The sequence below is a fragment of the Embiotoca jacksoni genome, unplaced genomic scaffold, assembly GCF_022577435.1.
Source record: "Embiotoca jacksoni isolate LCO1_2020_lvr unplaced genomic scaffold, fEmbJac1.0.p SCAF_26, whole genome shotgun sequence".
In the NCBI taxonomy this organism is placed as follows: Eukaryota; Metazoa; Chordata; class Actinopteri; family Embiotocidae; genus Embiotoca; species Embiotoca jacksoni.
Window position 1 is genome coordinate 3,334,489 of NW_027185377.1, and position 12,390 is coordinate 3,346,878.

Here is a 12,390-nt window from a genome sequence, read left to right on the forward strand (position 1 = left end):
AGTTTGGATGACAACACGTGTTTGAAAACTTTTACACTTCCAATTCTACTTTCAGGCTTTTGAGACAAAATTAGCATCAAAATCAAACAGCCATTCCATGTTTGATCATATCTATCATTACAATGTTTTTGTTGACTATTAGATAATGCTGTGAAATCTTAAAGTCACAAAGAAATGAAAGTTAAAGCTTCACTAGCTTCAATAATGTAAAAAAAAAAACACCTATAAAAAATAATATTTAAAAAAAAAATGGATTCTATTTTAAAACTGAATATTTCACTGTGAATTTATTTGATTTCTTTATTTATGAAAATCTGTAACTCTGGTAAAATTGTAACAGTGACATTTAAAATGTGTTGTCATTCTTTTCTTACTGCTGCGACAAATTATTGCTTCTAATCCCAATGTTGCGAGGATGAAGAGTGAAGAAGGCATGATATATTGTTTGGTTTTCTTACAAGATACAAAGAATTTATTCCCAATTGTTCTATCTCATCATTGGAATAAAAGCGGTATCATTGGAATATCATGGTATGTTTAGCAACCTGATGTATGTTTATTGCGTTGCTGTCATGTTCAAGAGTCTAGTTTTAATTCTGGAATAAACTAAATAGTTTATTCATTTTCCAGTGTTGTGAAAATCCCCAGAATAAAAGAAAAAGTTCAAAACAAAAAAAGAGCCAGAATCTTTTTTCTTTAACAACTTTTTTTTAGTTAATCTTTATTGGAGAAACCATTCAAATAATGTAACATTAAACAAGATTATTCAAAATATGAATAAATGTGCTACATGCAGATCACATCTGTGAGATAATGAGAACCCATTAATTTGAGTGTGGGGGAGGAAAGTATTCATAAGCTCCCTGAGTCCTGGATGACACTCCCCTTTCTGTTTGTGTTTATTTATTGGATAATGCATGAGTGATTTTTACTATATTCTTGATCCGTTTACTAGATCACAACATGTGTTTATCAGGATTACCACCAGGATGAATAGTGAGGTGCCTGTGGTGGGACAAAAAAAAGAAAAGAGAAACAGCTTTTAACAAGATTCGATGAGTGGAAGCTTTAAAAGGTTTCAAAAGTCATATCTGATCTGAGGTTTTCTAAATTAGTTATTTAAATTTTTGAAATTTTAATAACATATAGAGCAACCAATAAAAAAAAGTTGTTTTCCAAACAAAATTTAGATAATTATTCTGTAAAATACCAGGGCTGAGTATCATTCAAAAATTACCAGTACCGATAGGTTTTTTGACATCAATTTTACAAGATCCCCTTTAGGAATCACATTTGTTTACCTGTTATGTGTCCATTATTGGAGGACTCATTTCCTGTTAAGAGATAAAGACTTAAATACTGTACATCATCCTACTCTACGTAGTTATTTACAATACTTTGAGTTCAAAATATCATGGTTCCTTTTATCCCAGCATAAATAGGCAACATGTTGTACTCTACCTTTAACATGAAACTCAGCAGTGAGGACCCCCCCACTCGGGTCCACCTCTGATGACAGACTTCTCACAGTACAGGGGCTCTTCAGGAAAAAGTAACAACACAGCTTATCGATAGCTGAAAATAACTGCTGTTGATAGAGCAAGTTAAACGCTGGGAAACAAATAAAATGTACTCAAGGTAGAGAAACTCAGATTATAATATTACATTGACATAATGTGTACAAGGGTTTCAAAGGACAAAACATGAGCTGGAAAAAGGAAAAGCAGGTGTGTTAGTAATAATTCTCTTTTTTTAGCGTCTGGTGTATGCCACTCTGTCCCTGGAGGCTACAAAAATAAAAACAAAAACAAATCACGTTGAGTGCTTTTAATGTTTGGTATCATATGTTAACGTTGTACTCACTGGCAGACAGTTGAGCCTCTCTCCATCACAAACCTGGACCTCACAGTGAAGCCAGACGGTGGACACCTTCTCCAGCCGTTGGAAGCGGAAAGAGTTGAACTTGAAGGTGGAGCGGCTGTCTTTGGCGTTCTCAAAAATAGTCACAGTGTTGTCGGAGGAGCAGCTGTTGGGAAATGGCCATTAGGAAAAAAAACAAAAAACATACTGCATATTTGAAGTTGAATTTATCCTTTCATATTTAAGCACCTGTTGATGATGAGACTCCACCTCTTCCTGTCCGTTGAGTACGGAGACGGCGTGGCCCAGCAGTTGTTTATCACAACTTTGAATCTGAGAGGTGGAGGAACAAATGTGGGATCAGAAATCGAAACCTTTAAAAGTCTGAATATACTCAAAGAGAGCGTTTTTAACATTTAGTGACACACCTGTTGCTTAGACCTTTTGCCTCAATGCCGAGAAAAACTTCAGAGCCGATCTCAGACGTGTCGATCACATAGGGAGCGTCCTTAGCATACAGGAACTTTGAATTCTATAAAGAACAACAAAAAAAAAATAAGACATTTTTGGTTTTTCATCATCTGTCAATCTTTTATTTGTACAAGTTGTACTTGCTATTTGTTATACCTTTAGTTTTCCAGACAGCATTATATTATAAAAAAAAAAATAGTATTAAACATGTCGCTTCCACTGGAGAAAGTGAATCTGTGAGCGGCTACTCACCGTGAACACGTTCATAGACAACTGTGATTTAAAAGTGCCTAAACTCCCATTGTTGACATAAACTGTAGCCACTCTGGAAAAAGCAGAGGGTTTAGTAAAAACACTACAAGTCATTGGGTCAGAATGCATATGTCGTCCACACAGTAGCTGCGGTCGCCTCGTGTCCTCAACGGGTGCTTACCTTTGGCTGAAGACGGCGTTATTTACCAGGTAGGCTGCTCGGTACACGCAGCTGAAGGTGTAGTTGACCGGCTGGTTTCTGACCGTCAGCGAGGTGTCGTTGGACACGATGGAGTTATAGAAGACGTACTTGGGGTCTTTGCCGGGCATGTACTGTGGAAAACAGCATCCGGGGGGGGGGGTTTCAGTGGGTTCATAAAGTGGATGTATGCTTGCTGTAATTTTTTTGATTATAATAGAAACTTCCATGTATTTAAATGGGTGAATCTCTTACAGGGCAAGTACACCTAAATTAATTAATTAGAGATAGTTTTGATTTTATGTGGCCAGATTTTTGAAGTTTCTTCACTGTGATCGGTCTTCAGTGAGATGACTTTTAACCAAACAAGGAAAATAGCTTCTTCTGTGAATTATCAGTCATTCCCAGGGCAATACTGAATAAAAAAATTATGAAAACATTTATTAAAAACTTGACACTGAGAGGGTTTTCTAATTCAAACAAAGATGAGAGGTGGAATTGCCACACATTAGTGCTCAAGTTGTATGACGTGAAACAAAAGAAGGTTTTATTATCAGTTATATTGGACTGTCCTGATGTAACTTTGTATTTTTTTTTGGATCAACTTTCAAACATATTTTTTAGTAATACAAAACAATCATGGAGATATGTCATGAGCACCGAACTCAACATGTGCACAGAAGGCTTCGATCAGGAAAAAAAAAACAATAATGATTTTATAATAAAGCATTTGCACGAGCCAGTCTGTAAAAAAAAACAAATACATAAAAATTCTGCTCTCCTTAACGCAACAGTCAATTATTTTTTTATTTGTACGTATGAGATGGATATCTAAAAAAAAAAAAAAAAAAATCTTATTTGCAGGGCTACTATTCAATGTGTCTCACCTCAGACTGCGTGCCGCAGTACGAGTGGTTTTTCGGTGTCAGGTCTGGGATGATGAAGCGGAAGTAACCTTGGCTGTGGATTCCCGTGTAACAGACTCCGCCCAGCGACAGCTGGTCAATCTCCCAGCCGTACGGACACTCGGGCACGTTGGCAATGATGGCATTGGGGAAGCATGACACCATGACGTAGTCTGAAATAAGAAAATACAAAGAGACTTACAAAGAGAATATTTCACACTTTATATATCTAATAGTTACTGATATAGTCATTTGTAATGGTGTCATTTATTCAGTTGGTCTTGTTATTTTGTTTCATTATATTAAAATTCTGCAGAAAAAGGGATTCTTCTTTTTTTTTCTCTTTTCTTCCTGTAAAGCATTTTTTGTCAGCTTTTCCTCATCTGAACTGATCTTGTTACAATAAAAAAAAAATCTCTTGAGAGAAATTTGTGATTTTAAAATAGACTTGCCTTGATGTGAGATTCTTACATTTTACATTAAATAAACAATGAAAGAAGATTCTGATAAATTATTACTTCGGTTATCTGCAGGATTTGCGGTGTTTTATGATGGCAATGAGATAAGCATAAACTAATCTTTATACCTGAGTGTTGTTACCTGCTTTTTGGGGCGCGCATGTCCACGCAACGGGCAACAGTATTAAAAGTGCACCGACAGAAGCCATAGTGTGACGCTGCAGAGAAATTCAAGAATCAGAAATACGAGATTACTAAAAGGATAATGCGTTAAGATGAAACTCTGAGATATAAAACTTACCGGAGGGGTAGAACACCGTTGACTCGCTGGATGTCAGAGGATCTTCATGGCTCTTCGGTTAGTTACCTGCACAGGCGACTCAACAACTAACACCTTGACGGCTTGAAGAGGGATTTTATACCATCACAGGTAAAGATAATCGACTTTCTCCCATTCTCTCGATACCACTTCTCCCCCTGGCAGGGCTGGTTTAAGAGCTCTATTGTTGAGTTGCTCACAAAAGCTCTCTGTGCTGCTCGAACATTGACTTTCAAATGACTAATGTCTCACAGGATTAACACTCAGGGTGCTTCAGTCACCTTAGACACAGAGTTTTTTGGTTTTTTTTTTACATTTTAAACAGGGAATACCATACAGTTATGCTTTGGAGGTGGACAATTCATTTAATTCTGTATAATCAATATCATCATTGTGGCAGGGGAAGACAAGTTTCCACAACTTAAAGTTCAATATTGAGCGAACAGACTCCCATTGTGTAACGTGACGAACTTTACTAAAAAAAAAAAGCTGGGTAAAGGACAGACTGTTCTGATAGTTTTACAGCCTCCTCTCATCCTGTTACAACTTAGACTGCAGTCAAATTATAGTGACCAAATGTCTCTAATCACTACAATTTTAGTTTTTAAAATACTTTAGGAACTGTTACATCCCAGTTAATATCAGGTTTTATCTTTTATCTAAAGCGTATATTTTGAAATTTTGGGAATATAACTTCCTGCTGAAGAGTTCAATGAAAAGATCAATACTAATCTCACATCTGTACTTTAAATATGAAGCTACAGCCAGCAGACAGTTTTTAAATGAAGGTTTTTATTATTAAGGGAGAAAAAACAATCCAAACCCACACAGCCCTGGGTGAAAACATGTTTGTCCCCTCCTGTTAAAACATAACTTAGCTGTGGTTTATCACACCTGAGTTCAATTTCTCTAGCCACACCCAGGCCTGATTACTGCCACACCTGTTCTCAATCAAGAAATCACTTCAATAGGACCTGCCTGACAAAGTGAAGTCGACCAAAAGATCCTCAAAAGATAGACATCATGCCGAGATCCAAAGAAATTCAGGAACAAATGAAAAATAAAGTAATTGAGATCTATCAGTCTGGAAAAGGTTCTAAAGCCATTTCTAAAGCTTTGGGACTCCAGCGAACCACAGTGAGAACCATTATCCACAAATGGAGAAAACATGGAACAGTGGTGAACCTTCTCAGGAGTGGCCGGCCGACCAAAATTACCCCAAGAGAGCAGCGATGACTCATCCGAGATGTCACAAAAGACCCCACGACAACATCCAAAGAACTGCAGGCCTCACTTGCCTCAGTTCAGGTCAGTGTTCATGACTCCACCATAAGAAAGAGACTCGGCAAAAATGGCTGCATGGCAGAGTTCCAAGACCAAAACCACCGCTGAGCAAAAACAACATTAAGGCTCGTCTCATTTTTGCCAGAAAACATCTTGATGAAAACATCTGCAGCAGGACAATGATCCAAAACACACCAGCAAGTCTACCTCTGAATGGCTGAAGAAAAACAAAATGAAGACTTTGGAGTGGCCTCGTCAAAGTCCTGACCTGAATCCTGTTGAGATGCTGTGGCATGACCTTAAAAAGGAGGTTGGTGCTGGAAAACCCTCCAATGTGGCTGAATTACAACAACTCTGTAAAGATGAGTCGGCCAACATTCCTCCACAGCTGGAAAAGACTCATTGCAAGTTATTGCAAACACTTGATTGCAGTTGTTGCTGCTGAGGGTGGCCCAACCAGTTATTAGATTTAGGGGGAAACACTTTTTCACACAGGGCCATGTGGGTTTGGATTGTTTTTTTTTCTCCCTTAATAATAAAAACCTTCGTTTAAAAACTGCATTTTGTTTTTACTTGTGTTATCTGTGACTAATATTTAAATTTGTTTGATGATCTGAAACAATTAAGTGTGACAAACATGCAAAAAAAAACCAAGAAATCAGGAAGGGGGCAAATACTTTTTCACACCACTGTAAATACCAGGTTTTGTGGCGTTTGTTTGTTCCACAGCTCAAACAAACCAGACATGACATACATGATTGAGCTTCAGAGGTGATGGTAGGAAGGAAGATCCCTTTGGACAGAGCCAGTCTGAGGCTAAGCTAAGCTAACTGAAGCAGCTGTGAACTGTAGTTTTAAGGGACACATGTGAGCAAGATATAAATTGTCATCTAACTCTCTGCCACAAAACTAATAAATGTTTCTACAATATTTAAACAATAAACAACTAAGTATTACATCACTGTAATGTGATGTGCATATGTATTAAATGTCACCTGTAATAAAACAAAACTAAATGATCATTTTTGGGGGATTTGGACCAGTTGGGTCTTTCAGCAAGGCTCCTGAGCACCATTAGTGATGCACACAGTTTGGGAATCACTGTTTTGACCAATCCTTTGATTTTGAATTTAACGAAATCTTGAAAGACTGTATTTTTTTTTTTTTTTTTTGTACATGTTTAAAAGTTTATAAGCATATTTTAATGTCACAGGTGGCTCCTTTTGGGCAAAATCTGGGGTAAAAAGAGAAATAAGCCGCCGTGTTCGCCGTCTTTGTGCCCTTAGCCAAAGAGTACATAACTTTTGGGAACAGAAAACCATTTAAGAAGCTAAATAGTACAAACAGACATGTGGATACCTTTAAAAACGTGATGGGAGCTCAGATAGGAACGGGCATACACTAGTAACGAGTGTTCCTCGGTGGAGATGATAGGCCTCTGTTTTGCAGCATTCAGCAGTATCAGGTTTCTCACAGTCTTGTGCGATTGGATATCGCTTTTGTCTCGTCTGCCTTTCTTATGTGTGTGAAACGTGCGTTTCTCATTGGCCCGTTAACATCAGTCATATTGTACCGAAAGCCTTTGTCAACTCCAGCTTTAACCAACGACTGTTATTTATGACGTGAATTCAGCTGAGAGCTTTAAAATCCAAAGGCTGCTCAGATTTTCTCCATGGAAAGGCCCATCTAAGCTTTATGAAATCAATAAAATCACTGATTTCTCTCACAGCATGAAATTCCACTTCATGATAAATACTTCATGCTGTAAAACGATAGCAAAGAGGTTAGACACTAATGCCCTTCACAGAACAATTGAAGTCGCCCTGCAGTTGAAGGGGCAAACTGCAGACGATTACCATGTGAATGGAGCGACAGGGGATTTGGTAAGGGATAGTCCGAGGAAGATACCGATCTGAGTGCAGGTCAGGGGACAGCTAGCGTTACAGCATCTGGTGATGCTGACAATCGGGAGTCGCAAGATTCCTCCGCGTTATGCAACTGCAGCCTGAGATCCAAGAAACGTGCTCAGAGGGAGACAGAGTCCGCGTTCATGTGTCTTCTCTGAGGTTTAAAGCGATACAGCACCCAAAAGCTTTTCATGAAACACCTAAACATGAAAGTTAGATCGGTTTGTTTTCTACTGCTGATGTTCAACCACTGTTTTCTACAGTCATTCCATTCTTAATAATGCAATTTATACTGTTACTTGAATGTCATTCACACTGGTACTTATTGTCACTTGCACTTTTTAAAATTTATATAAATTTTTACTTTTGAATTCTTGATGAAGGTAAATGAGGACCAGCGAAGTAAGAAATGCATCGTACAGTGTAACCACCTGTTTTATTTTTACTGTGTATATGATAATAAAAACATTTTTATCTTCATCTTGATCTGTTTTTTAATCTACAGAGGCTGAAGTCAATTGAGTTACAACAGTCAGCTTGGGATAACTTTGACTAAAAAAAGTACGTACCAAATCTGTGGGTTGCATGTTTTTCTGTTGCTTCTAAACTTCCTCTATTAGTCTGTGCAGTTACATGTTTTATTGTACATCAGCTTGAAATTTAAAAATGGTTGAAAAAAACAGAACCTGTCTAATCAATCCTGCAGTACAATTAACTTCATGTCTGTATGTTCAGAAATATGGTCGCGTAGGTAAGCTCCTGTTGAAGAAAAATAAAAGAGCAACTTATTATTGACTTCATTCCAATTTTTTCCTGTAAAATCTTTCCTCTAATTTTGAGGTATTTTCTCAGAATCAGAGCATCATTACTTTTTCCAGCAATACTCCAAAATTCATCTTTTGATTTTAAAGTATTCAACTGTAGCAGTAAAAATTATGTTTATAAAAACCTGTTTTTTAAAAAAATTATTATTTTTTTTTTTTATAAATTATTGATTAAGAATAATCTAGGCAGCTTTAATATGAAGCATTTGCAAAAAATATTGTGGAAAACAAATCACAGTCATTGCTTTTGAAAATATTTGTTTTTATTCTTTAAATCAAAGAGGAATAGACATTTATAGACACAATCAAAGGTCACTAAATGTGTGAGGAAGACAATTTGTATAAGACACTCTAGCTTTGTTGAGCCCGGCTACATACATACAGTAGTGCTTTTTTCATAACGTACAGAATAAAATAAAATAAAAAAAAAACTACTTTGCTGTAAGACTCTAATAAAAGCACATAATAATACAGCATATTTACAAATACATACATTTCTTTATATAGAACACATTTACATAATAAATAGTTTCAGTACCGAGGCGGGGATCAAAGTTTGGGTACTTGGCAGGCCCAGCCTGTTTGTTCTGGCTGGTAAATATAATCCCTCCTGAAAAACAAACAGATTGAGGTTAGGCTGTGCAAATCATACTATTTCTTATCAAAACAAATATATGTAAAAATCTTGAAGTATATTTTAAACATGATACTGAGATCCCAGAGAGGGTTTTATGTGTTACTACAAGTTGAACACCTGTTTGGATACGGGACACAACAAAGGTCTTAAACCTACACAACAAAACACTGCAGTACAGTTATTTGACCAAAATTAATCGTGTTTCCACAGCAGGAGTTTTAGAGTTTGGGGTTTTACAACTGGCAATTTAAAAATCCAGCACCTGCAAACAAGTATATTTTGTTTTTGTTCACTGAGGCAACGATTTCTTTTTTTTACTGAAAAATTCCTAGACATTAGTCCCTGGAGCTAAAGGTTCTGGGTGGAAACATGAGAAATGACCTTCGGGCTTTTGGGGCCCTTTTGAGTAAAATAATTTTAGATGAAAACTTTAGTTTTCAGTACTCACTCTGTCCGGTGTGGTTCGCCGTATTCACGACACAGCAAGCCCTCATCACACGGACAGATCTGGTTGATGCTGAATGCCAGGCCGCCGTCAGGCACGTAACAGTTCTCACCGCGACTCAGTCGTCTCTTGCACACCTGCTCACCGTGATGGCGTGCACAACACATGGATGCTTCGCAGTCTCTGTTAACTTTACACCTGGCACCTGGATGAAGGAAACATTGGTTACTTCCTGTCTCTTCTATTCTTCAAACTGTTTTGAGGTCTTCAGTGAATTTGCTGGCACACTCTTACCCTCTTGTCTATTGGGGATGCTGCGGTGGCACTTCCCGAACATGCAGCTGAGTCCGCGGACACACTGCACATCCCTCCGACAGTAGTAGCCCTCCCCTCGCAGAGGCACACAGAGACCGAAGTGGCGATCACAGAAGAAATCCCGTCCACAAGCCCGGTCATGGTCGCACGTTGCCTAAAGAAAAGAGCGGAAGGTGTTAAAATTTTGCCCAAATTTATTTCCTAAAAGTCCTGGACATGGAGTTATGTGTGCAAACGCATGAACATACATTTTTCATACAAGTGAGGAAGTGATGCTAATTTAAGGTATACTACTTTATCAAAACCTACATTTTCTAAGCTTATGAATAAATATTTTACTCCACAAACACAGAACTGCTTTTTTCCTCTGATCATTTCTTTACAAAGGATTAAGTTAATAAAAAAAATAAAATAAAAAAAAAAAGCATCCATACTATCTTACCGTGAGTGGTTTTTCAAGAGGAGCGCTCTCTCTCACCATCCTCCCTTCTTTCGGAGGGTTGTGAGGCAGGTTGAGCATCCAGGCCCAGATATGAGCTTCGGTCCAGCAGAAGCACAGACACAGGCAGAGCAGCCACAGATTCCCCGACATCTTCAGACTGCAAAAAATGAAATTAATAATGATAAAGGTGAGGGAAACTGAAAAGCTCAAAAGTCCCAGTGGAAGCGCAGAAAGTTGGTACTGAGGGGATCCATGCAGTGATGGTGGACTGCTCCTCTTCCAGCAGGACATTTATAGGTCAGCAGGCGTTGATCTCTCCCCCACCAGGCTGTTTATCCAAGCAACAGGGTAGGAGGAGATAATTAGTTGTTAACGGATTAACTAGATAGCCCGGGTCACCCCCTGCGGCCAGAAAATAGTGTCAAAATGACCAGCTGAGTGGAGATGGGGCAGGGACGGGACGGACTGACATGATGGGCTGGTGACAGTTTCACACAATAGAGCTGAGACAAGCGCCACCTCGGGGTGGTTATCTCTGCCAGACAAACAAAAGAGGAGGACAAAAGCAGACACTCGCATGTTTCACTGCTTGCTGACTGACAGGTAGAGCCACTCCGGGTCCTGGCCCCATCCCCACAAAAACCAAAACAAATACTCATAGTCCCAACATCGACTCTCCCGATGCCCCCTTCCCTATCCTACTCCAGACCCCACACTGGGAGCAATTTGCAGAAGTGCATCCTGCAGACAACCTCGTTATCTCATTAAATGTAATTACCATCAGCTATTAGTTGTCATGGGGAGAGAGATGGAGGGGGATAAGGGAGTAAGTGGAGAGGAAACAAAAATAATAATTTTGCACTTTTCTTCCCAACTAAACTGAGAACCTGGAAATGTTCCCTGCTGGCAACAGAGCCAGACACACAGCAGTGTTTATATTTCTGAGTAGCTGCACTACGCGAGAAGAAAAATACTTTTGCTAATAAAGTATTGATTCATGCAGATCCAGTCTCACATGTTGAACAAAGCAATTTTCGAAATGAAACAAAAACTACAGCTGGAGCTCTGATGAAGCTCCAAGAAATGCACTCGGACAAAACTCCAGTTATAGACATGAACTGCGCTTTTACTGACCGCGACTGTTTGTCCAGCAACTGCCCCTGTCGGAAAGTCGAAGAATCCTTCTTAAGTCCGTATTTTGCCGACGGTGCAGTCAACTGGTAGCAGTAGTCAAGATATAAAAGTCTCATCCTCTCCCTCCACACCTGCTCGAGGGCATCCAAACTGCAGCAATCATGCATACATCATGACTGTACTTAAAATGGGATTTGTACTTCATTAAATTGCATTTTCTAACAAAATTTTGGAACAAAAGATTTGCGTGTTTGTTTTGTTTGGGTAAATCAGTTTATAACTTACTTAATAAAACACATTGACATCTTAGTTTACGATACGGCGTAATGGATTTTCTTGAAGTTTTGATGATCACACCAGAGAGGTTAATTTGCTGTGGGAAGGAGGACAACAGAGGAGTTTTAAAATCTCCACAACTGTGATGTACAGTGGGTACGGAAAGTATTCAGACCCCTTTACATTTTTCACTCTTTGTTTCATTGCAGCCATTTGCTAAAATCAAAAAAGTTCATTTTATTTCTCATTAATGTACACTCAGCACCCCATCTTGACAGAAAAAAACAGAAATGTAGAAATTTGTGCAAATTTATTAAAAAAGAAAAACTGAAATATCACATGGTCATAAGTTTTCAGACCCTTTGCTGTGACACTCATATTTAACTCACATGCTGTCCATTTCTTCTGATCCTCCTTGAGATGGTTCTACTCCTTCATTGGAGTCCAGCTGTGTTTAATTAAACTGATTGGACTTGACTAGGAAAGGCACACACCTGTCTATATAAGACCTTACAGCTCACAGTGCATGTCAGAGCAAATGAGAATCATGAGGTCGAAGGAACTGTCCAAGGAGCTCAGAGACAGAATTGTGGCAAGGCACAGATCTGGCCAAGGTTACAAAATAATTTCTGCAGCACTCAAGGTTCCTAAGAGCACAGTGG

General features: G+C 38.6%; 1 protein-coding gene across 2 annotated transcripts; it reads right to left on the minus strand.

Moving 5' to 3' along the window:
- Positions 1–703: 703 nt before the first annotated feature.
- tectb (tectorin beta) lies at positions 704–4,524 on the minus strand. Of its 2 annotated transcripts, none has more exons than XM_069159831.1 (11): positions 4,447–4,524; positions 4,288–4,363; positions 3,670–3,860; positions 2,765–2,916; positions 2,584–2,656; positions 2,289–2,392; positions 2,110–2,193; positions 1,864–2,026; positions 1,462–1,540; positions 1,302–1,334; positions 704–1,005 (listed from the first exon to the last, which is right to left on the minus strand). In XM_069159831.1, the coding sequence occupies exons 2-11, from the start codon at positions 4,352–4,354 to the stop codon at positions 932–934; spliced, it is 1,020 nt and encodes a 339-aa protein (XP_069015932.1). In that variant the 5' UTR covers positions 4,355–4,363; positions 4,447–4,524; the 3' UTR covers positions 704–931. The 2 variants fall into 2 exon arrangements, with proteins under 2 accessions (XP_069015932.1, XP_069015931.1); XM_069159830.1 differs by having other exon boundaries at positions 2,584–2,686.
- Positions 4,525–12,390: the final 7,866 nt, after the last annotated feature.